Source organism: Acipenser ruthenus, unplaced genomic scaffold, assembly GCF_902713425.1.
Source record: "Acipenser ruthenus unplaced genomic scaffold, fAciRut3.2 maternal haplotype, whole genome shotgun sequence".
In the NCBI taxonomy this organism is placed as follows: Eukaryota; Metazoa; Chordata; class Actinopteri; order Acipenseriformes; family Acipenseridae; genus Acipenser; species Acipenser ruthenus.
In genome coordinates, this window is record NW_026707502.1 from 851 (window position 1) to 24180 (window position 23330).

Below are 23330 nucleotides of genomic sequence, written 5' to 3' on the forward strand. Positions count from 1 at the left end.
TGTGCCTTATACATGTTTCTCATAGCAAAAGCATAGCAGTCGAATGAAGCATAGTGAAAGCATTACAAAGATTAGCGAGGTATGGTAAAGCATACTGATAAACACGGCAAACCAGGGTAAACTATGGAAAATACATAGTATAACCATGGGAAAAGCATGGGGAAATTGCAAAAATACAGTGCAGAAATACTGTGGATAACTTTGAGCTTACATGTTCAGTTTCCTGCTGGATTGTTATTACGTCTGGATCTAGGAGGTGAAACCACTTGTTGAATCCGCTTCTCGTCAGCAGTTACTAGAACCCATATTAGTTCCGCTTTTGTTTTTCTCTTTCTCAGTCCCTCCGAAACTCTCGATCCCCAGTGGGAAGTCACCCCTGGTCACCCGGGAGGGGGACACGGTGGAGCTGCAGTGCCAGGTGACTGGGAAGCCCAAGCCCATCATCCTGTGGTCACGCGCGGACAAGGAGGCGCCCATGCCGGACGGCAGCATGGAGACAGAGAGCTACGACGGGATCCTGCGGATTGTGAACGTCTCCCGGGAAATGACCGGATCCTACCGGTGCCAAACCAGCCAGTACAACGGATTCAACGTCAAGCCCAGGGAGACGGTGGTGGAGCTGATTGTGCAGTGTAAGTGTTAGGAACCATTCAACAGACTACCAGCTATGGACAAAAGTTTTGCATCACCCTAGAGTTTTAATATTGAGACATGATTAAAAAAAAAAATAATTCAAAATGTGTGTGAACATAATTCAGATCATGTAATCAAGGAAACTACAACATGATATTGCAGAAGTCTACCAGAAGCCATAATAGTAGCACAGTATTTCATGTTAGATGTCAAAATGTCAAATTTTTCTATTTTTGTCAGTTTTTCGTTAAGTATATGGAAAACTACAAAGCAGTGGTATGCAATTCAGTATGTTAACGTAACAGAATTCAGCAGGTTGCATTCGACTTTATGAAGCAAAATTAGTTAATTCTATAGGTTGATGCAAAGCTTTTGGCCATAGCTGTAGATCCTCCACGTTCCCTTTTAAATTGTGTTTTAGTAAAATACCACTGTACAAGTGGCATGCACTGTGAAAATGAATGTTATTTATGAGCAAAAGGAAAATATGAAACAGCTTTAAACTTTTTGTGATTGGCATCATTTTATTGGCCCTGCTAAATGAAATAAGTCATGCCTTATGATTATAGCACAGTAGGAAACAGGCCCCCTGTTCTTTACCCATTGATTGGAAGATTATTTGAATCATCCCATTTGTATGGCCCTCCTACTCTTCAAGCGAGTCAATATCAACACTTCAATCTCAGATCATACATTTTGTTCTCACTATGCGTTAGATTACAAATACCTTTGTTCTGTTACTAAATTGTGTGAACTGACTTGCATACGGTGCTGATAATCCATCGTGATCATTGATAGCATCCTATTGAGCATGCAAGTAGGCTAGGAGGTCCCAATAGCCTGGTGATCCTGGATAGTATTCCATTGTGTTGGTTGATAACAATAAGATCGACTGGTTATTTAGATGACCAGAATGCTGCTTTTTAATGATCTCTGGGCTTGGCTAATTCCTCAGTGATGGAAACAAAAAAACAAAATGTGCACATGATTCTTTTTACAAAAAGTTAATAAACAACGCAATGCACACAATAGCAGTGTTACCCGTTCTCTTTAGGATTTACTTTTCCAAGGAGGATTGTTTTAAGTGTAGACGATTTGTTTTCAGATGATACACTGTAATGATAAAAGACTCCTGTTTAAAGATTCATTAACATTCATGAAGCCATTAAATAGCTTTTAATGGAATTAACTGCCATGGAGATGTCTTTAATTTTGTTTTTCCAATGGCGAGTTTTCCAATGCATTTTTTTTGTTAACCGGTATTACCATAATGAATATTAACGCTCTTTGTTAAATCAGAAACGGCGGTTGAAAATAGAAGAAATTCAGTTTGATTCAAAGCATGAGAGTTCACTTATATAAACAATAGTTTATATAAAACTATATGCATTAAACAGAACTCTCAACCTCTGGCTTTGTTTAAATTGATAAGCACAGAAACAGGCTGGCTGTAAATGATGCTGCTCAAGAATGTCAGGACAGCAAACCTGAATGTGTGCTACCATGGTTACCAGGTCCCTTGTCTTATTCATGCCTGCAGCCTTTGCCACGTTTGTCCTCCACCACTCTTCTGAAGATGATAGGATGTTATTATCAGTATTTGTTGTTATTTGTCACTGAGGCATTGAAAATGATTCTAATTTATTTTTCAACAATCGTTTTTTCATTGCTTATAGTTCCTAAGAGTAATTCTCTTCTTGTTTTTCTCCTGGTTGAGCTGGGATAGGTTGTTGCTCCTTAGTGACAAGCTGTACTGTATGTTGTCATTCAGTCAAAGAATATTGTTTTTGACACTTTCGTTTATTCCTGTTCATTCTATTGACATAAAACTATATGTAATGTTTAAGAATAGTTATTGACACTTTCCTTACCCAGTAGGGTATTGCTTCTGTCCAGTAGAGCCATCAATCTCTTATCGCCAGAGGCATTGTTTTTATTATTCTGGTTTCATTTAGTATTAAATTTCCTTTAGTTAGAGGAATGGTGAAAAATCAGTTTCACCAACAGTCACATCCTTTATCTTAAACAAGGACTGTTTTTAGTGCTGCCATCCTGGCAAAGAAGCTTCCTGACACAATGCTAGTGGATTGCCCAGACAGTTGTGGGGTAATGGCACCGGCTAGTGGTGCTCTCGTCATCAGAGCCTCTCTCAAACTGGGTTACATCAACACTTTCCCTGACCCATAATCACAGCCTCTCTCAAACTGGGTTACATCAACACTTTCCCTGACCCATAATCACAGCCTCTCTCAAACTGGGTTACATCAACACTTTCCCTGACCCATAATCACAGCCTCTCTCAAACTGGGTTACATCAACACTTTCCCTGACCCACAGTCACACTGCAATGCATGGCTTAGACACAAAGGTACCCCTGCCAATCCACGGCAATGCACGACTCACAGGGTCAGATCAGAGATACGGACACCACAGTCATGATGAATTGGAATGGGTTCCAAGGATGAGCCGGGACATTGCACATGCTCCGTGGCCTCGCTGGGCTTCTTAGCTGTAAATAAATGGCAGAGGGAAAGCCAAATGCTTCCCAGGCACTTGTAATGAATGTTGGCTCCATAGCAGTTGGTACTGATTCCTTCACAACAGTGGATCTCCAGTATTTTTCTTTGTTAAATTTAAGCTTTTGCCCAATTGCTTCTTTGCCATCTGAACAAGAGAACACCATAATCTAAAAAAAACCCTAGAACATACTGTATGCTTTTAATGTGGAACTGATAATATCATCCCTTGAACAGTCATTCAAGATTATCACAGTTGAGTAGACAGATGCTTTAGCTTTGTTTTGACGTTCCTGATAATATGTTGATTCTTTTAGGACACACTCACAAAAACAGGCTCCATCTGTGTAACTGCAGGGTTTTCCTGTGGCTGAACTGCGAGTTGCTCAGTGATCCAGGGGTTAAAGCAAGATCAGGTAAAACTATTAGAGAAAGGCATGAAAGGAGCTTAAAGTAACACAAGAGATATAATAAGCGTGACTTACTCTAAGACTGTAGGTCAAACACCAACATTTGCTGAACAAACGTTACAAACTTGTTTTTGTGCAGTAACCTTGAATGCAACAAAAAGCTCAGTCATACCATCCTCGCCTAAGAAGGGTATGCCTTTGTACTGACACAGAGCACTGTTTACTGACGTGGAGAAACATTGTTTTCATGAACAGCTCAGGGAAAAAATCCATTAAGCAGCCTCTGCGAAGGGGCTATTATGCAGCTCATGGGTTGTTGCAGTCCAATGAGCTAATGGCATCTTTTGTAATTTTAATTGGGAACTTAGAGGGAAAAATTCCCACAGGAGCAGAAAGTAACCAGAGCTTTCATCCAGCCCGGTACTGAAGACCGAAAGACTATTGATTAGGACTGGCACAGACAAGTCTAAAATCTACATGCAGCGTTTGAATGAGTGGGCCTGACAGAACTCTCATTGCGGAGAGCTGATCATAAGGGAAATTAGAAAGAGGGTTATGAGAGGGGGATCATGCATTTCCCCCTCCCCCCTCCCTCTGCTGCTCCTTCTGAATAAGCTGTGTGTCTTGTCGCCCGGACCGTAGGATTTTTTTTCCTAAGAAAATTAAAACTACTGCCGAGTGCAGCTGGGTGGTGTGGTGATCAAAGAGCTGCTGTTTCATCACACTTGGATATACAGAATTAACAAAAAAAAAAGAAATTAGAAAGTACTTGATGCTCAGCCCCTAATATAACTCACACAGAAACAAACACCGTTCCCAAAGTGTGTACCTTTCTGTTTGTGCAGCTGAATCCCGCTCCGCAATGTCCTGGCAGTTTTTTTTTTTTTTTTTAGAAACTATTCATTTGTTAAAATGCCCTTCCTTTAATAAACATGATTGTCGTACCCTGATGTTCAGCTTAATCCTGCTTTAGGGTCGTTCATTTTGAAAGGGACTGTGTACTCACTAGTGGATAATGCGTGTTTATTTCTGTGACAAATTAATTGTCCTGTCCTCTTAACTAAGACGAGAGAGAGAGAAAGAGAGAGAGAGGGATTGCATCCGGATTTGCTGTGAGCATTAGAGCATGATGAAGAAACATTACCCTGTTAGATGAAATGAGAAGCTTTATATATGTTTGTATGTATGTATGTATGTATATATATAGAGAGAGAGAGAGAGAGAGAGAGAGAGAGAGAGCACCATCTGTTAGTTCTTGTGTTCTTGCATTTTATTTTTTTTAACTCACTGCTTTCACTGCTTGTTTGTTTTTCTGTTTTTTGTTTGGTACGTACACACCGGTTTAGACTGCAGTTGAACTGCATACTAGCTTGCAGCTTAGCCATCCTGAGATTATAGCCAGTGTAGAAGTTGTTTCTCACCTTTGTGGCTTTGCACAAAATCCCAACACATAGAAGAGGATTTCACTGTGACGCCTCGTCAAGCCTTACAGTATATTTGACCTTGTAAATAATTGCTTTGCTTTTTGCTTGTCTATAGGTGTAAGAGATTTTAGATACATGATCAAGCATCATTTTAACTGTACTGTTAAAAAAAAAGCATCATATGTTACCGTGAACCCAAGTGTGTAAAAAAACAAAATCAGAGGTAATTCGTCATGTTAAATACCTTGAATTAGTTCATCAGTAGTCAACACATTAGCGTATGTAATGGAATCTGGCATGTGGATAAAGTTTATGTACAGTACACACTGATTTATTTGTTGTCATCCAGCTTGTATCTCAGGGCAACCGTACACATGCCAGCAAGAGAAACTCGGGGGAAAGAGCGAGGTTGTTTCCAGACTCCTCACACTACGACAGTATGTGAGCCATGGTGTCAGTGACAATGCTGCTTAGGGTCATTGTAAGGAAGCTGAATGAATGTCTGCAAATGAGTGCTCACAATACCAATTGCCATGTTAGGACGCTTCCGTTTACTGATTCCAACATACCGCTTAAACATGTATCATCAACACACAGCAATGCAGCACCGCGTTATAAACAGAACTCAGATAATGATCAGTTACCTTATGTTCTGAGAGATAGCTCGGGTGCGGAGAGGGTCTGTCATTAGGAGAGGATTCAGGTAGCTTCTCTCAAGTGCCTGTCTTACACATCTTACCTAACTGCGTGTGTGTGAAGCTAAACCTTGTTTTTGCAAGCTTCCGTGTTCCAGCCAAGGTCAGGCAAGTTTCCCGTCTTGAGGAGAAACACATTTCTCTGTTGATAACAGCATACTTTGAATGCTGCCTTGTGTTACTGTTCATTGCAGGTCTCTGGTGACACGCTTTATGGAATTGTCTGGAACACAAATATCGTTTCCCATATCGGATCAGACAGTAGAGCCTAATACTTTAACTCAATGAACCCTGCTGGTATCCTGCACCAGAGCAGTGATTTACTGACCACCTGATTTCCATCACTGAAGACAATAGAAAACATCCACTGAAATGCGGTCTGCAAATAAGCTGTTTTATACATTTTAGGAAGACAGTAATTACAATTGTTTAGATGATTAAATTAGACCAAGTGAACTTTAATTGAATCTCTGTGATTTATATTTCACGGCATCAGATGTGGGGGTTGCTGGAAGTCTTAACGACATTTAGAAAAGTCAAATGCTGTGCATGTCATCTTCATCACAATGCAGCTACTGATGATGAGCGTGCAAAAAAAAAAAACGACCAGATTACATATTGAATAATGGAAAGCAGTGTCAAGATGGACAGAGTATGTTCTATATGCTCAAGGTGTTCTGAGGGCTCTTCTAGGGCTCCTGTGATGGGACATGGTTCTGTGGAGAAAGTCTTCAGCCAGGGAATGTCCTGAGAGATTCACTGGAATAACATTTGCTGTAGTGAATTTAATTTAAATGTTAAATCTGATTGAGTAATTTACCAAAATATCACATAACTCTGTTAGGGTTAAAAAGAAATCAAACTGTGGAAGAATCTACAGTCAGGCTGGCTGGGTTGTGCTTTCTCCTACCCGTCACTTCTAGGACAGTGATGCTCTGTAGTCTTTTTGAGCACTTTGATTCAACAAGGTTCTTGATATTCTTTATACAGTAAATCCGTGTTGCTTGCTAATTTACATCGAAGAGCATCCAAAAACGTTAGCCAGCTGTGTTGAGCCTTGTTTTATATGGGCAGGGTTCCAGTTCCCCTCCCACAGTTGATCATCAATGGATTATTGGGGCCTTATTTGTTACTTAGCTACTCTACATGAATTGTTACAACAGTAATAAAGGCCAGGCTGCTCTGGCATCCTTATTGACGAATGTGCAGCCATTTGTTATCGAAGTGCAGTGCTGGCAAAGCTCCAGAGAGTCGGTCAGATAAGTGTAGTGCACCACTTCATTGTCCTCAAGTCCTTGCTGAGTTTATGGGACACGAGTTCTCAGTTGTTAAGGGCCTCTTTCTAAAATGTGGAAATTAGCTGCAGGAAATATCTATTGGAAATGGAAGAGCCATGTCATTCTGAATTGATCTTAGCTTCACTGCAAATTAAAACATGCACTACATAGCTGTGCCACAGATGACGAATAACCTTTATTCACAATGCAAATGTAATAGAACAAGCATACAATTATCAGTTTTGTGATTTGGTGGAATGAAGAGTGGCATATGTCTCTTATGACTAACCTGCTTTCTCTTTGGGTACACAACATTCAAGTTATGTGGGGGAAGCTTATTTAAAAGGCTGTTGTTAATTGTGTGTTGCATTCAGAGCTGTTTTTTCTGTGTAATTAGTACAGAACTAATTTATACCCACGAGTATTCATTACAGATTCATTTATGCCGATTTGTGGAGAATGGTTCCCATAACGCAGGGATTCAGAAGTGCTTTTCACTGACGCTAGGTTCTTGCAGAAGTTCACAATTATCAGCAACACAGTTACGAAAGACGAATTAAGGGAATTCACGCTAACAAGGATTTTTCTTTTCTGGCAAAGCAGAAAATGAATCTCCCTTCATCTCTTCCACTCTTAAGACATCACATCACTGCAGTAGCATTATGGTTCAGAGGCATGTGAAGCAATGGCACAGCAATGCTGCTGTGGCTGTTGCTGTGTCATTTGAAGCTGTAAAGTCCAGGATGCTGTAATGAATCTTCTCCTAATGACTGATGAGTTAATAGCAGGTAGGTGTCAGCATAAGACATACCATTACCTCTCAGTTAGGGAGCTCACTCTTTAGTTGAATTGTAAGACCTTGAAGTAAGCTTCCAAATCTCGCATATCCATTCAGTTATTTGTCATGCATTTCTTTATAATGTTTCAAGAAAGCATTTTTTGTTTCCCTGGGGCCTGGTTTCGTCTAGCATGTGCAATTAACTTTGTGTGAAAGATTGACTTTCCCTGCACAAATAAAATACTTTACCAAATTTTACTGTTACCGAATTTCTTTTTGAATTTTAAATATCAAACAAGCCCCTGTAACACTTTACATTAAGTGTCTCTGTGTCTCTAATTACTGTGTATTTACATAGTAGTTACTTAGTAAATACGCTGGACACGAGAGCAGCAACAACTCCAGCCTGTGTGCTGCACACTGTGACAACAGCACCCTCCGCTGGACGTAAGCAGCAACAACCCCTGCCTGTGTGCTGCACACTGTGACAACAGCACCCTCCGCTGGACATGAGCAGCAACAACCCCTGCCTGTGTGCTGCACACTGTGACAACAGCACACTCCAATGTACACGAGCAGCAGAAAGTCCACTTCCCCCCGTGAAGCTGTCAGTTGTTTCCTTGTTAACCCTCCCACTGTACTAGATCTTCCTGTCTCGGCAGACCAGAGCCCATATCTATACCTGCACCTGATCCTGAGATGAATTTGCTGAGAGCGTAGGGCATTGCAGGGTGATCAATGCCGCTTACAGTAAGACAACACACTTTATTGAATCCCTCTTGGCCAAAGTTTAAGCAGAGCTCGGAATTACCGAATGCCACCATGGTTGTGTACTTGTTAATAAAACCCTAGCTGTATAGAAGCTTGCCTTGCGTGTAACTTTGATGAACCTGATCAATATTAGAAGCTGAGCAACCTCTAACTACCCTTGATCGTCCACTTCCATCGGAAGATAGATGCCGTTTTACAAGTTTTGCTAAGAGGTCAATTTGATTACATACTTTGACACGTTATTAATATAGCTTCTAGCAATAGCTGCTAAATAAGGCTCTAATTCAGCCGCTCTGTCAGTCTGCATGGCCGGTTCCAGGGTAAGCACAGGCTGATGGAGTGCAGGTCCGCTGTATCTCACTGCCGTTAATCACTTGCCTGTATGTCAGCCTATCCACCTGCTGCTATTTTTATCTTTCATTTCTGCCTCACTCACTGAAGCCTGCTTTTTAATTTTCGGCGACCTATTCCAGTGACAACATTTATTCCCATATAATATACCATTCAGTCCATCAGTCAGCCCCCCCCCCTTTTCCAGCCTTTACTTCCACTTTTGATTTCAAATAGGTTCTTTTGAAAAGTGTGCATCACAGGTGAGCAGCTCTCTCTGGCTCTCTGTGCTGGACAGTGTGTTCTTTTCATAGTAAATATTTAACTCTGAACATGTTGAGTCCTAACTGGAAAATTGCCTTTTTTTTCTGTCCAGCAAGAGAGAAAGGATGGGGCTTTAACTGGTGCAGCACGCATATTGCTCTGTAGTGTTGTACATTCAGAGGCGTTTCATGAACAACGTGTTTTCATTTCACAATCACAAGGTGCTAACAAACCTTTGACCTGGAGCGGATTGCACACGCTTCCCTGGCTTAGACGATCAGTAATGACAATTATGTTCACAGTAAAATTTGGATCAGTACTGTTGTCCGCTGTGTTCATTTTTCTTCCTATATGCACGCTATCTTCTTTAAATAAACTGCAAGTCTGTCTCCAAACAGGCTTAACTGGAGCCCCATCTTGTGTCAGTTTGACTCCAGCTTAGGTTTTTGCTTTTGAAGTTCCGGACGCTGTCTTTGGAAAGTGTTCTGGAATGAAAACGTCCATCTGAGGCAGGGAGAACAGGAATCGCATAACCCCCTGCATGCTGTCCTTCAGCTGGTTTTGTGAGGTGGGAACATGTGCACTGGTGGTGAAAGCACCCAGTGCAACAGTGGAGAGATTGAAACTGAGAGCCACTTCATCCTTCACTGTGAAAGATACAGAGAGCTGACAGAGATACTACCTCAGACTGGCAGATAATATGGAGGGTTTCCTACTCAAGAGCCAGGAAGAGAAACTGCAGGTTCTTCTGGGAGAAACGAGAGAAGGAGCATTAATAGCTGCAGAATGTGTAGTATCCTGTCATAGAGCCCAAGTTCCACTGTAAGATGAACTCAATAGAACCATATTGTATCTGTTCTAAAGTATGTTTGTGTGTTGTGTTGCAGCGTTGGCAATACTTGTTCTGATTGTCATGCCAAAAAAGCATTTTAAACTTGAACTTGCATTTGAAAGGCATGAGAGGACCAGCCTCAGACTGAGCTCTTTTCTGTGTCCCATTCTTGCTAAGTACCAGAAATATTTCCTTGTGCAGCTTTTTAATAAATGATCCACATTGTTCTCATCTATTTAAAGTCATTGCCAGTAGCCTACTTATTTATAATCCTTGTCACATTCATTTTCAAAATGTATGGAGCAGAAGAACAGAAACAATCGGGTTACTTTTAATGAGAGTCAACTTTAATCTTAGTTATAGTTTTAATATATATATATATATATATATATATATATATATATATATATATATATATATATAGATATATATATATATATATATATATATATATATATATATATATTCCTGTATTTAGTAACGTATCACAAATCAAGAAGCCACTCTCAGCCCATCAAAGCGACAGATTCCAGAACATTCCAGTACAACTTATTTTATAAGTCGTCTCATGCACGATAAACTACCAACTGACAGAAATTCTGAAGAGACGGATCATGACTTTACAATGTATTGTGTTCTTACTGTTAATTACAAGATGATTTATAAGTGAATATATTATTTCTAGGTTAGTACATTCAGCTGACCCTGTCTCTTATGGTGTAAGAGTGTCACTTTGTTTCGCACTTTGGGTGTCAGAACCTCTCAGCTTCCATTAGCACCCAAGGTGCTCACCAGCAGACACTCGTATAGCTTAAGAGACGAGGTCAGCTGTACACATTAACTCACATTCAGAATCCGGATCCTGAAATTGATTAAAACCCGCGTGGGGAGTTTGGTGAAAAAAGATATCAGCAGAAAATGCATTGGCAAGCAGAGCTTCATCAACAGCAAAATGAGAACATGATTAAACAATATTCTCACATTTGTCATTTCCACATGAACACAAAGGAACAGGGGCAGACTGGAGCCCCGAGGCACTCCCTTAATGGGTATGATGTTGAGTCCCCAGTACAGCACACTGCGTTCTGTTACTCAGGCAGTCGTGGAGCTGGTGCAGTAAATGTGCACTGAGATTTAATAAGCGCAGATTACAGAGTAATACTGAATGATCAGCCGTGTTGAACGCCTTGCACAGCCCCTCTGAACACACCTTCGCAGCTAGCAGCAAAAATAGCATTTATTATCATTGTTGTTACATTCAGTACTGGATGGCCCTTTTTACTTTTTTTTTTTTTTTATATTACATTTAACATCTACATACAGGGACCTGCCAAGCATTTCGTGTGTTTTATTTTTAAATCGAGAGAAACGTTTGCACACAAAATAAATGTTATTTTATGTACTGATTTTGCCTCTTTGCCTCAATAGCGTTGACTTCTTGCCTAAAATACAAATAGATATATAAGGACATCTTACAGCAATAGCTGCGTAATATATTGATCAACAATCCAGATTTATTTGGCCATTCTGCTGAGGCATGGAAGCCAGATGCAATTTAACATTTTTTGAAGGTCATACTATCAGGTAGAGAATGAAAAATAAAGAGATTTACAATCTTTTTCATGGGCACTTGTGGTATTACAGCGACTGGTTTTGTTGTACAACCTTATTCTGAAACTTCAAATGGAGATGCGTATGGCTTTGACTATGGAGCCATGTATAACGATATGGAGGTGCGTATGGCTTTGACTATGGAGCCATGTATCACGATATGGAGGTGCGTATGGCTTTGACTATGGAGCCATGTATCACGATATGAAGATGCGTATGGCTTTGACTATGGAGCCATGTATCACGATATGGAGCTGCGTATGGCTTTGACTATGGAGCCATGTATCACGATATGGAGATGCGTATGGCTTTGACTATGGAGCCATGTATCACGATATGGAGATGCGTATGGCTTTGACTATGGAGCCATGTATCACGATGTGGAGATGCGTATGGCTTTGACCATGGAGCCATGTATCACGATATGGAGATGCGTATGGCTTTGACTATGGAGCCATGTATCACGATATGGAGGTGCGTATGGCTTTGACTATGGAGCCATGTATCACGATATGGAGAAGCGTATGGCTTTGACTATGGAGCCATGTATCACGATATGGAGATGCGTATGGCTTTGACTATGGAGCCATGTATCACGATATGGAGGTGCGTATGGCTTTGACTATGGAGCCATGTATCACGATATGGAGGTGCGTATGGCTTTGACTATGGAGCCATGTATCACGATATGGAGAAGCGTATGGCTTTGACTATGGAGCCATGTATCACGATATGGAGATGCGTATGGCTTTGACTATGGAGCCATGTATCACGATATGGAGGTGCGTATGGCTTTGACTATGGAGCCATGTATCACGATATGGAGATGCGTATGGCTTTGACTATGGAGCCATGTATCACGATATGAAGATGCGTATGGCTTTGACTATGGAGCCATGTATCACGATATGGAGATGCGTATGGCTTTGACTATGGAGCCATGTATCACGATATGGAGGTGCGAATGGCTTTGACTATGGAGCCATGTATCACGATATGGAGATGCGTATGGCTTTGACTATGGAGCCATGTATCACGATATGGAGATGCGTATGGCTTTGACTATGGAGCCATGTATCACGATATGGAGATGCGTATGGCTTTGACTATGGAGCCATGTATCACGATATGGTGGTGCGTATGGCTTTGACTATGGAGCCATGTATCACGATTGATCTGTCAGCGGTTAACCATGAGAAATAAGGGCCAAATCAGTTTGGCCATGTTTATGGTTGTGGGCTGAAGTAACTAACATTTTTTTTTTTTTTTTTTTGCTTTAATGGAGTAGGGACACAAAGAAAGCACCTTTTACAACGTAAACCTGGATCAATTAGACAGTGGGTTGTAAGAAATATTTTTATTTACAGCCTGATGTTCTAGTAGTACATCACTTTCTATAGTTGTCCTTTTTTTAATAAAAGCACATTTATCAGTAGATGTCAGCCTGTTCCAGCTTCTGGTACTGTGCATTTTTCATTCAATAGTATTGGAAAAAGTCATTTTCTCAGATTTGCAGTTCACCATGCTTTTTTCTGTTCTCATACTATGCATTCCATGTGCATTATGATGCATTGGCCATGCTTTTGCTATACATCACTCTGCTTTTAGTGTGGAATACCTTGGTAAGTTCATATAAGGTGGAACTAGTTTTATTATACAATCATGCATGTTTCAAATATAGACAGAGCTGTACATTATAATCACCAGGTCATTTGAGAAATGGAGCAGTGTACAGAGCCAGCGACAGATAGGCTGTCGTAATAATGATGTGCAATGCAGATGGATGGGCCGTGACCTGTGATCAGGCCCGCATGGGAATTCCAGTCAGACTGTGCACAGTTGCTTATGTCCCCATCTGCATTCGTTCCAGATCTCAAGGTTTGAACTTTTAAGATTAAGGCGTGAGGTCACTTTGCATGAGGGAACAGATATTAATGCATGAACACAAGGTGCCCTCATTTACAACACATACTTAAACATGCTAGTGCAACCTGTGTCGTTTTTCGTTGGCCAACACCTAAAGGGGCAAAATAATTGAATAGTGTAGACGTGACATGTTGGGAAGATTTAGTTATTTATTTTGAAACTGGCTTCAAGGGGCATTGGAGTGAGGAAGCATATTAGCTTTGGTATTGGTGTCTTTCCCTATCCAGGTATTGCTTGGTATTGATGTCTTTCCCTATCCAGGTATTGCTTTGTATTGATGTCTTTCCCTATCCAGATATTGATTGGTATTGGTGTCTTTCCCTATCCAGGTACTGCTTGGTATTGATGTCTTTCCCTATCCAGGTATTGCTTGGTATTGATGTCTTTCCCTATCCAGGTATTGCTTGGTATTGATGTCTTTCCCTATCCAGGTATTGCTTGGTATTGATGTCTTTCCCTATCCAGGTATTGATTGGTATTGATGTCTTTCCCTATCCAGGTATTGATTGGTATTGCTTTCTTTCCCCCTCCAGATCCACCCACCGTGGAACCCATGTTCACAGAGATGCGGCAAGGCCTGGGCCGCAACATAGTGATGAACTGCAGGGTGCTGCGGGCCTACCCGTCCCGGGTCCTCTCCTACGAGTGGAGGCTGGCCGGCAGGGTCCTGCGCACGGGCTACTTCGATTCCCAGGACTCCACGGAGTACACTGTGAGCAGCCTGGCGCGCGAGGGCTACGGGGTCTACAACTGCAGCATAGTGAACGAGGCCGGCACGGGGAGGTGCAGCTTCCTCGTCACGGGTAACAAAATAAAAACTCAACCATCTTTAAGGCAGGGGTGTCCGAAGCTGGCGCTTCCACTCCTGGACTTTGTTCCAACCCTGTTCTAAATTATTTAATTGAATTGATTAACCTTCCCATCCAGACCCCGATGTAGTTCATTATATCATTTTACCTGTTAAACCTGGAGTGGAATGGCCCCCCAGGACCGTTATCAGACACCCCTGTTTTAAGGCCAGTGATTTTTCCATTGCTTTGAGGAAAAACCCTCAATTGTTTAATTACTGTTTTTGTAAATTGGTATGATTTTATTAAAAGGCAGACCTTGCTGGTATTAAAACTGGTAGGTTTAGCTGGGGCATACACACAATATATATACTGTATAATATATATATATATATATACCCTATTACTTTGAATTACTGCCACCCTTGAATAAGCACCGCACTCAGATATCAGATTTGTAATAGACGCCACCCTTGAATAAACGGCGCTCTCGATAATGAAACACGTACATGTGTTTCCCTACCCCAGCTCAAATAAATGCAGCACATAGTAAAGAAATGCATGAAAAACACAGTATGGCAAAACATTACAAATAGAAACAAAATGAATTGAATACATTTAATTCAAATGTAATTAAAATAATACAATTACACACTTGAGCATACCGGTATTTTACTGTAAAGTTTATGGAACCCAAACATATATATATAAATATCCAGACAGGAAGTTTGGAGAGTGGGGGGGTGTGGTGTTTTGGGGTGTCATGGGGAGCAGAAGCTAGTGTAGCTCTCGCTGTGGCGTTGCTGTTTAGGGGGAAGCCACGGGATGACCTCATCTTCCTCATGAAGCCCTGTCTGGGTCAGGAGACTGGGAGTGTTCAGTTGTCTTGCTGGTTGCAGAGAAAGCAACGCCCCGTATATTAAAGAGTTCAGCCCTGCGACTCTTACAAACTGCTGTAAGAAAAGAAAAGGAAAATAAACCGACCTCCTCAGTGTTGAATTGACATTTCTCTCTCGTTATTATCTCCCTCTCCACGCTACACTGGTATGTGACCTCACCTAGTCCAACACTGATCTGATCTGCGAGCTCAACAGCTTTCAGTTTAAAGCTGTAGGACTTCTTCACCATCCTGATCAAGCTGTATCCGCAGAAATAAACTTCAATATACACCTCCCTCAAATACCGTAAAAAAACCCACAATACTTCTAATTACCGCGGCCCTTGAATAAGCACAGCTGCTGTTTTTAGCAATTCAAAATAAACGCTGCAGTGTTAATTCAAAGTAATACGGTAGGTAGAGATATATAATATATATATATATATATATATATATATATATTTTGATTTTTTAATTATTTTTTATGGTATGCATTCCAAACAAAGGCTTGCCAGGGAGTAAGGGGTATGACCAAGACACCCCCTTGACAATAGAATGCCCTTCACGGATTATATCTGTATTCATAATACATAGTGAGGTGGAATCCCATGCTATGTAAAGGGATCTCAATACTACAGGGGCACCTCTGTTTTGATATAATGAGAGGCAGCACCTGGTATATATTCAGTGCAGTTCAGCAGCGCCGGCACTGTGGTGTTTTGATTGCTTTCATTGAAACCGGGGGGCCCTGGGGGAGAGCGGCTGGAGCAGCGGATTCATGAGGCGTCTTAATGAGCTGGACACTGACCCGCTGGGACCGGGGTGACCTGGCAGCATGTTTCTGCTAGTTGGCATTTTAGATTTTTCACATGCATCTTGGCAATTGAAGATGACCCTTTCCCTGCTGAAGTTCTGCATCGTTTCCAAGAGCTTTGTTTAAAAGGTGTTATAGTAGTTAATACGTTGTGTGTAAGGTGTCCCTTATTATTGTAAGAGATGGGCAAGAGACCGCAAAACTGACCAGTTCTGTCTGTTCAAACTGTGCAAAAGGAATTCTGTTGTAATAAGAGACACCCCACACATGATGTATTAACTTATTATCAATCACAAAAAGCAAAAAGTGTACTCATGAACTGCTGTGCTGTGCACAGGATGACATCTATTCACAAGATATGAGGCGCTGGGGTTTTGACAAACCTTTTACAGTGATTGGTTCATTTCTCATGCGTGATTTATAAGGTACAAAATGAAACATTGGGTGCTACAGCTAATGAGGTTTAGAGATGAAATTCTCTATGTCTGTGCTGTCAATATACTCCAGCTCAAAAAAAAAAAAAAAAAATTCAGACTTTGATAATGCCATCATCATACGTGTCACTGTAAATACACATTTTACCAAATATGCTATCTTAATTAAAAATATGGTTTGAATAGATAATAGCACAAAGTGTTCTGTAATGAATGCCCAGGTTGTTCTTTTCCAATTTTGTGATACCGGAGCCCATGACTATGAGAAGGAGTTCATTACATGAAATAAGAGAGGATGCACAATGTGCACAGCTGTGCATTCTACACTTGAGCTTTTTATTAAAATTGCCATTGCAGGAATCACTAAATTGCTAATTAAACAGGTGTGTGTTATTTTCTAATTGCAATATGTTTGCAATATCTTTGTGTTACTGTTAAACTTGTTTTGAGGTCCAGGAGAATAATAATTTCAGAATTCAAAGAATTCCAATGCGGGGATTGATTGTGGTTTTAGCCCAGAGGCATGCTTCTATATTTACATGAACAGCAGCAGAGATCAATCAAACGGGACAATTTGCAGAGCTGCCAACAGTTTGAAATTGCCAGATAATTCATAAACAACTTGTCATTATGATTACAGCCTACTAAATCAACAGGTGTTGACAATGGAAAAGGGTTAAAGTGAATGTCTTTGTTCTGGTGTCCTTCCTTTTGTCTCGCGTCTTCGAAGCTGAGAACAGTAAAACATAATAATAATAATAATAATAGCACTGCAGCCAGCTGCTGTATACAGCTTGTGTTATTAGGGCTACCATTCTAGTCAGTAGTGTAGACCATAACATTTATCAACCGAGGAGAGCTGTTTGTCATTAAACAAAGCAAACTCGTTCATTTGCGCCCGACTTTCCTTATTCTCGTGAATTATTTAAGCAGGAGTTACGAATGAGTCTGTTCAAGAGTTTGTAAATTTGGACTGGAAAATACAGATGAGCCGATTAAAGCTTGATTGCCTTTCTGGGTGTGTTTAGCCAGTCTTGCTGTGCTTTTGGTTGCAAGGGAAGTCAACACGGCACAAGCAAAGGACCTTGTTGCATCCACAGAGCCCTCGCTCTGCTCAGGACGATCGGTTCCCTTGGATGGCTCTCCATGTTGTGTGTGACAGGACTGAGCTCAGTGAGCATCTGCACATGTCAGCAGAGTGTACTAGTTGGGTTTGCTGGGTAATTTATTGCTTTGATCCAGTGCCGTTCTATAACTAGCAGCATCTCTCCAGATATCAATCTGGGAAAATACAATATTTAATATTATAGTGACAGATGGCTTGGAGGTCATTCACAGGCTCTAGTATAAAACAGAACTGCACATTCACAGCATCTAGTATAATACAGGACTGCACATTCACAGCATCTAGTATAATACAGGACTGCACATTCACAGCATCTAGTATAATACAGGACTGTGCATTCACAGCATCTAGTATAATACAGGACTGCACATTCACAGCATCTAGTATAATACAGGACTGTGCATTCACAGCATCTGGTATAATACAGGACTGCGCATTCACAGCATCTAGTATAATACAGGACTGTGCATTCACAGCATCTAGTATAATACAGGACTGTGCATTCACAGCATCTAGTATAATACAGGACTGTGCATTCACAGCATCTAGTATAATACAGGACTGCACATTCACAGCATCTAGTATAATACAGGACTGCACATTCACAGCATCTAGTATAATACAGGACTGCACATTCACAGCATCTAGTATAATACAGGACTGCGCATTCACAGCATCTAGAAGAGGTCTACAAGTGCAGTCTAAACAGGTGGGTTTTGAGGAAGCGGCGGAAGACATAGAGAGACAGAGCAGACCTGAAGTTCTGCAGTAGCTGGTTCCTCCACAGAGGGGCTAGGGAAGAGAAGGAGCGAGCAAGGCAGGAGGGGAGTGGAGGGAAAGCATGACCAGTCTGTCTGTAGAGGAGTGGAGATGGGGTGTAGGGAGACATGAGGGTTTGGAGGTAGGAGGGGGCAGTGTGGTGAAGAGAGCGGTAGGCAAGAACAAGGGTCTTGAATTGAATGCGAGCAGAGATAGGGAGCCAGTGGAGGATGCGAAGCAGAGGGGTAGCATGAGAGTAGCAAGGTTTTCTCTGTGTCCTACTGTACACAGTTAGAGGTGATTGCATGTTGTAACCTACCTACTTAACTTCCTATCTACATACCTACCTACATACCTACTTACAAACATACCTTTATATGTACGTACACACACATGCATGCATGCATGCATACATACATACACACAGACACACACACACACATACATATGTACTTACATACAGTACATACACACATACATACATGCACACATACATACGTACGTACATAAATACATACACACATACATACATACTGTACACAAAGCACGGGATATGGCGAAATGTTATATATTTAAAAAAAAAATACCTTGGTGATGGATGAATGATTTGCGAACCGCCAACGAGGCCCTTTGATTATCCAGGGATGTGCCTTCTCCCAGCGATCATGAGATAACCGCACTTTCCGTCCCGTCCCAGAGTGGCAAGTGAATGAATTGCAGCCATAATTTGCAATATATTTGGCCCTTGACAACTGCAAGATTAATGGAAGTACAGGGCAAAGCAATATTGAATTCAGGGGGGTATGTGAACTTGAAAATTTCATATTTCCCATCAATTATATATGAGAAAGGAGTCGGGCTTTGGCAGGAGCCAATTGTCTTTAATAGGTTTACTTGCGGGAGAATAATGTGTACCGGAGTGTGCTGTAAATGTTTCACTGGCCCCCAGACACACCTGAGGCAGTGGAATACTAACTAGCAGTGTGCAGCTTGCTCAGGCTTTGGAAACCAAAAGCGAGATGGATGATTCAAACCCATCAGTAAAACAAATGATCAGAACCTATCAGACCCTCCCCTCGCGTAGCTGTTTTCAAATTATTATAACATTGAAACCGCTGCTAGAATCCAGTTTGACGTGGTGAAAACATGGAGCACATTTGAAGCAGTGTATTGGAGCATCAGCTCTGACGCTTACCAGAATCATGTTCCTAATTGATCCAGGTGAGAATAATGCTGCATGTTTCTGTGTCTACAGTAACATTCTCCGCTAGTTTCTGGTGCACGTTACATAAAGAATGAATTAGGAACTTGAAGAATGTGCCGTACAGCGCTGTCCTGTTTATCAGTGGGGTTCAGGGATACAGTGTTTGAAATACACGAGTAAAGAAGGTGCTATTGGAATCTATTTATTAGTGCTGAGATGCATCATTAAAAATGGGGCTGCTGCTGTCAAGCCTCAGTGTCTGCTCAGAGGACCCTTTGTATTTAGCACCAGGGCGTGGTAGCCGACAGGGATAACTGAAGATATTTGGGTTGCATTATTTTTCCGGTACTCGAGTGCATGGTGTGGAATTTGTGGTGCGGTAGCTGGTGTAAAATTAGGCACAGCTTGATTTGCTTGGGTAATGGTATTACTCTAATGGCAAGTCCACTACCAGTAAATAGGGTGACAAACTATGTCTGGAAAGCAAGTACAGCACGCGCACACAATTGTAGACATGACGGAAATCTGAGAACATTACAGTCTTGTGTGGTGCACTCTTTGCTCAGTAATAAAATGCCTAATCAGGTTTTAAGACGACAGATCTTTGGATGGCTGAGGTGATTTACTGACGACTCTGGTTCTTTCACGCATATGACTTCCTAGATAATTGGATTTGCAGGATATTGCTCAAAACAGATCGCGTTCTTCAAAATTAACATAAGCAAAAAAAAATGAAAGAAAATGGGATCAGAAGAAAATGAAATTACACTGAACCTTTGCAAACACTATTTGATGAAGTTTTAATCGAACACAGATGAGGCAGTGCGTTGTCAGAATCCTTTACCTCTTATTGAGCTCCATTAACAGTGTTTTTGACTCCCTGGCCCCCTCCCCAGAGGCTTGCCAGGAGAGTATGTTCTGTAAGGTAAGTGTTTTGTGCCTCTGCCCAGTGTGAGCTATCAATAAAGCATTAAATGAGTCTGGGCGTCCTTCCAAGGCTATCTAAAGCACTTCCATGAAAACCCATTGAACCCATACGTGCATCAGGCGCATGTTTCTTTAACCCTTGAGGTACTGGCTCTTTTTTGCTGGCTAGTTTTGAGATTAACACTGCTTTCGATCGTGTCATTGAAATTAAGATTGATTTGTTCAAAAGCAGCTCTTATAGACGTTGCTACAGTAACGTGTTAGTATATGAAATAGAAGCGTAAGTGTTAGTATATGAAATAGAAATGGAATGAAGTTAGTAGACTTGTTAAAAGTATTTTGTTACCAGTTTGATACCAATAACATTGCTTTATTCCTAAAGTTGCTTTGGATACTGTATATCCACACATATATATATATCTAGCTGATGTAGAAGGCAGCATTTTGATTCTGGTATAGAACAAGCCTTGGGGGACGCATTGTGATTCAATGCATTGAACTGTGAAGCACCATTCATGTTTAGAACTACAGCTGTTTTAGATCTTTAAAGCGGACCTCAATGGGACGTAAAGGGTTACATTTGTTTTAGCATTTGTATTGATAGTCACGTGACGTTGTTTGTCCTGAATCTGGTGCTTGAAAGCTTGGCACTGCTGACAGCACCCATCATTCTCTCTGCACAAGAAGCCATAGAACAGAGTGGACAAGTCGTATTTACCTGGCAGGCATCCAGACTCCTCAAGATCTCTCGTTTAAGGCTTCTCTGAGTAACTGTCCACAGTGCGTTACCCTGTGCAAATAAACTTTACATAAAATACATACCGATTTCAGTTTGTGTTTTTAAGGATGGAACTTGCATCACTCAGCAGCTTCGGCTTCCCTTACTCGAGTGTGTATGTTCATGTTGAGGATGAACGGCTGAGCTAATGCCATGTGTTGTCATGTGCCAAGTTCACTTTTAATGGAGTTGTGTGCCTTGAAAGGGTCAGAAAAGAGCAGAAACACGGTGAATCAACTAGTAAAGCACAAACATACATTTTACTAGCAGTTCAAGTGAGTGAACAGCCACTAGTAACCCACAAAAGCTCACCAAGCTTAGTAAAGTCTTGTAAAAGCTTGACATGAAGGTATATCATTTGGGATTCCACGTTCAGTTAAAATAAACCTTCACTACACCTTGTCCTATAAATCCTCAGTGAATATTCTATGTATCTACCGCTATATCTTGATCCCGAACAAAATAAGTATTTATTATTTCCAACTGGATTATTAAGATATACATGTATAAAAATGCTTGGATCTCAGAGATAAATTCAGGAATGCTGAATTTTTTTTATCAAAAAATACTTTGTAATAAAAATGCAGCTAAAAAAGAGAAGTTTCAAAGAGCTGAAGCGACACAAGATAAAAGGGCATTTAGACATTATATGGAATGAATACCCTGCAATTAAAATCTCTCAGTAGAAATGTTCAGACAGGGATTTAATCAGGCCAGGTCTTGTGTGCCTCAAACTCTTTGAAGTGGTTGTGGTCATACAGGATTGGTAAATAACAGAGGTTAAACCATGAACATAATAAGCGTACATACAGTAGGCGATGCACAGTGAACATAGGAAAGGTAATGAACCAGACTAGTCCATTGGAGCCAACTATGTTCATCTGGTCTGTACTATAGCTGGAGCACCAGCAATCTTTTTAACCCAATAGCATAATACAATATAGCATTGAATAATATAGAATTGAACTATGTAGCATTGGACTATATAGCATTGAACAGTATAGAATTGAACTATATAGTAGTGAAATATATAGCATTGAACAGTATAGAATTGAACAATATAGCATTGAACAATATAGCATTGAACTATATAGAATAGAACTGTATAGCATTGAACAGTATAGAATTGAACTATATAGAATTGAACTGTATAGCATTGAACAGTATAGAATTGAACTATATAGAATTGAACTGTATAGCATTGAACAATGTAGAATTGAACTATATAGAATTGAACTATATAGCATTGAACAGTATAGAATTGAACTATATAGAATTGAACTATATAGCATTGAACAGTATAGAATTGAACTATATAGCATTGAACAATATAGAATTGAACTATATAGTAGTGAAATATATAGCATTGAACAGTATAGAATTGAACAATATAGAATTGAACAGTATAGAATTGAACTATATAGAATTGAACATTATAGAATTGAACTATATAGAATTGAACAATATAGAATTGAACTATATAGCATTGAACAGTATAGAAGTTAAAGTATAAGTCAAATTGTTTGTTTTGCAGGCCAGGCCTACGCGCCCGAATTCTACTATGACACCTTCAACCCGCTGTGGCAAAACCGTCCTCGCGTCTACTCCTACAGCCTGCAGTGGACCCAGATGAACCCCAACGCAGTGGACCGCATTCTTGCATATCGCTTGGGGATTAGGCAGGTGAGAGAAAACAAGAAAGGCTTCAGAAATATCTTTGGCCATGCCTTCTGTATCTGTTTGTTTTGGTATGAATTGTGCCTGACGGGAGAGGTTGTGCCACAGGTCCAGGAAGCTCATTTTCACATTTGCAATGTGTTTGTGTCGGGTTCCAGCTTCACATCCTTAGAGGGTCGCAGTTGTGTACTGTTCTCAGTTTTGTTTTTCGCTTTTGTTTGCTTTTCTTTTAACTCTTCCCTTTCTTGAGAAAGATGGTTATGATATTCCAGTGTTTAGTACACTGAAGGAGGAGCTACCGTGTACTTGACTTATTTCTTTTGGTTTTATTGTAGGATTTATTTGGATGAATGTGAATTTTCTAAATCAATGCATATAATTGGTGTGCACTCTATGAGGCTTGGGTTTGGATTGCATGTGCAATGTTAAGGCTCTAGTTATCAAGTATCGTGTGTTTGGGCTATGTAAGTCCTGGCTTT

At 40.6% G+C, this 23330-nt stretch overlaps 1 protein-coding gene across 1 annotated transcript; it reads left to right on the forward strand.

The window, feature by feature from the left end:
- Positions 1–338: 338 nt before the first annotated feature.
- Positions 339–22857, forward strand: LOC131727473 (MAM domain-containing glycosylphosphatidylinositol anchor protein 2-like; the record flags this gene model as incomplete). The annotated part of the gene is made up of 3 exons (XM_059018863.1): positions 339–632; positions 14001–14270; positions 22709–22857. Coding segments are annotated over 3 exons (713 nt in total), but the record flags the coding sequence as incomplete, so codon positions are not given.
- Between the last annotated feature and the right edge of the window lie 473 nt (positions 22858–23330).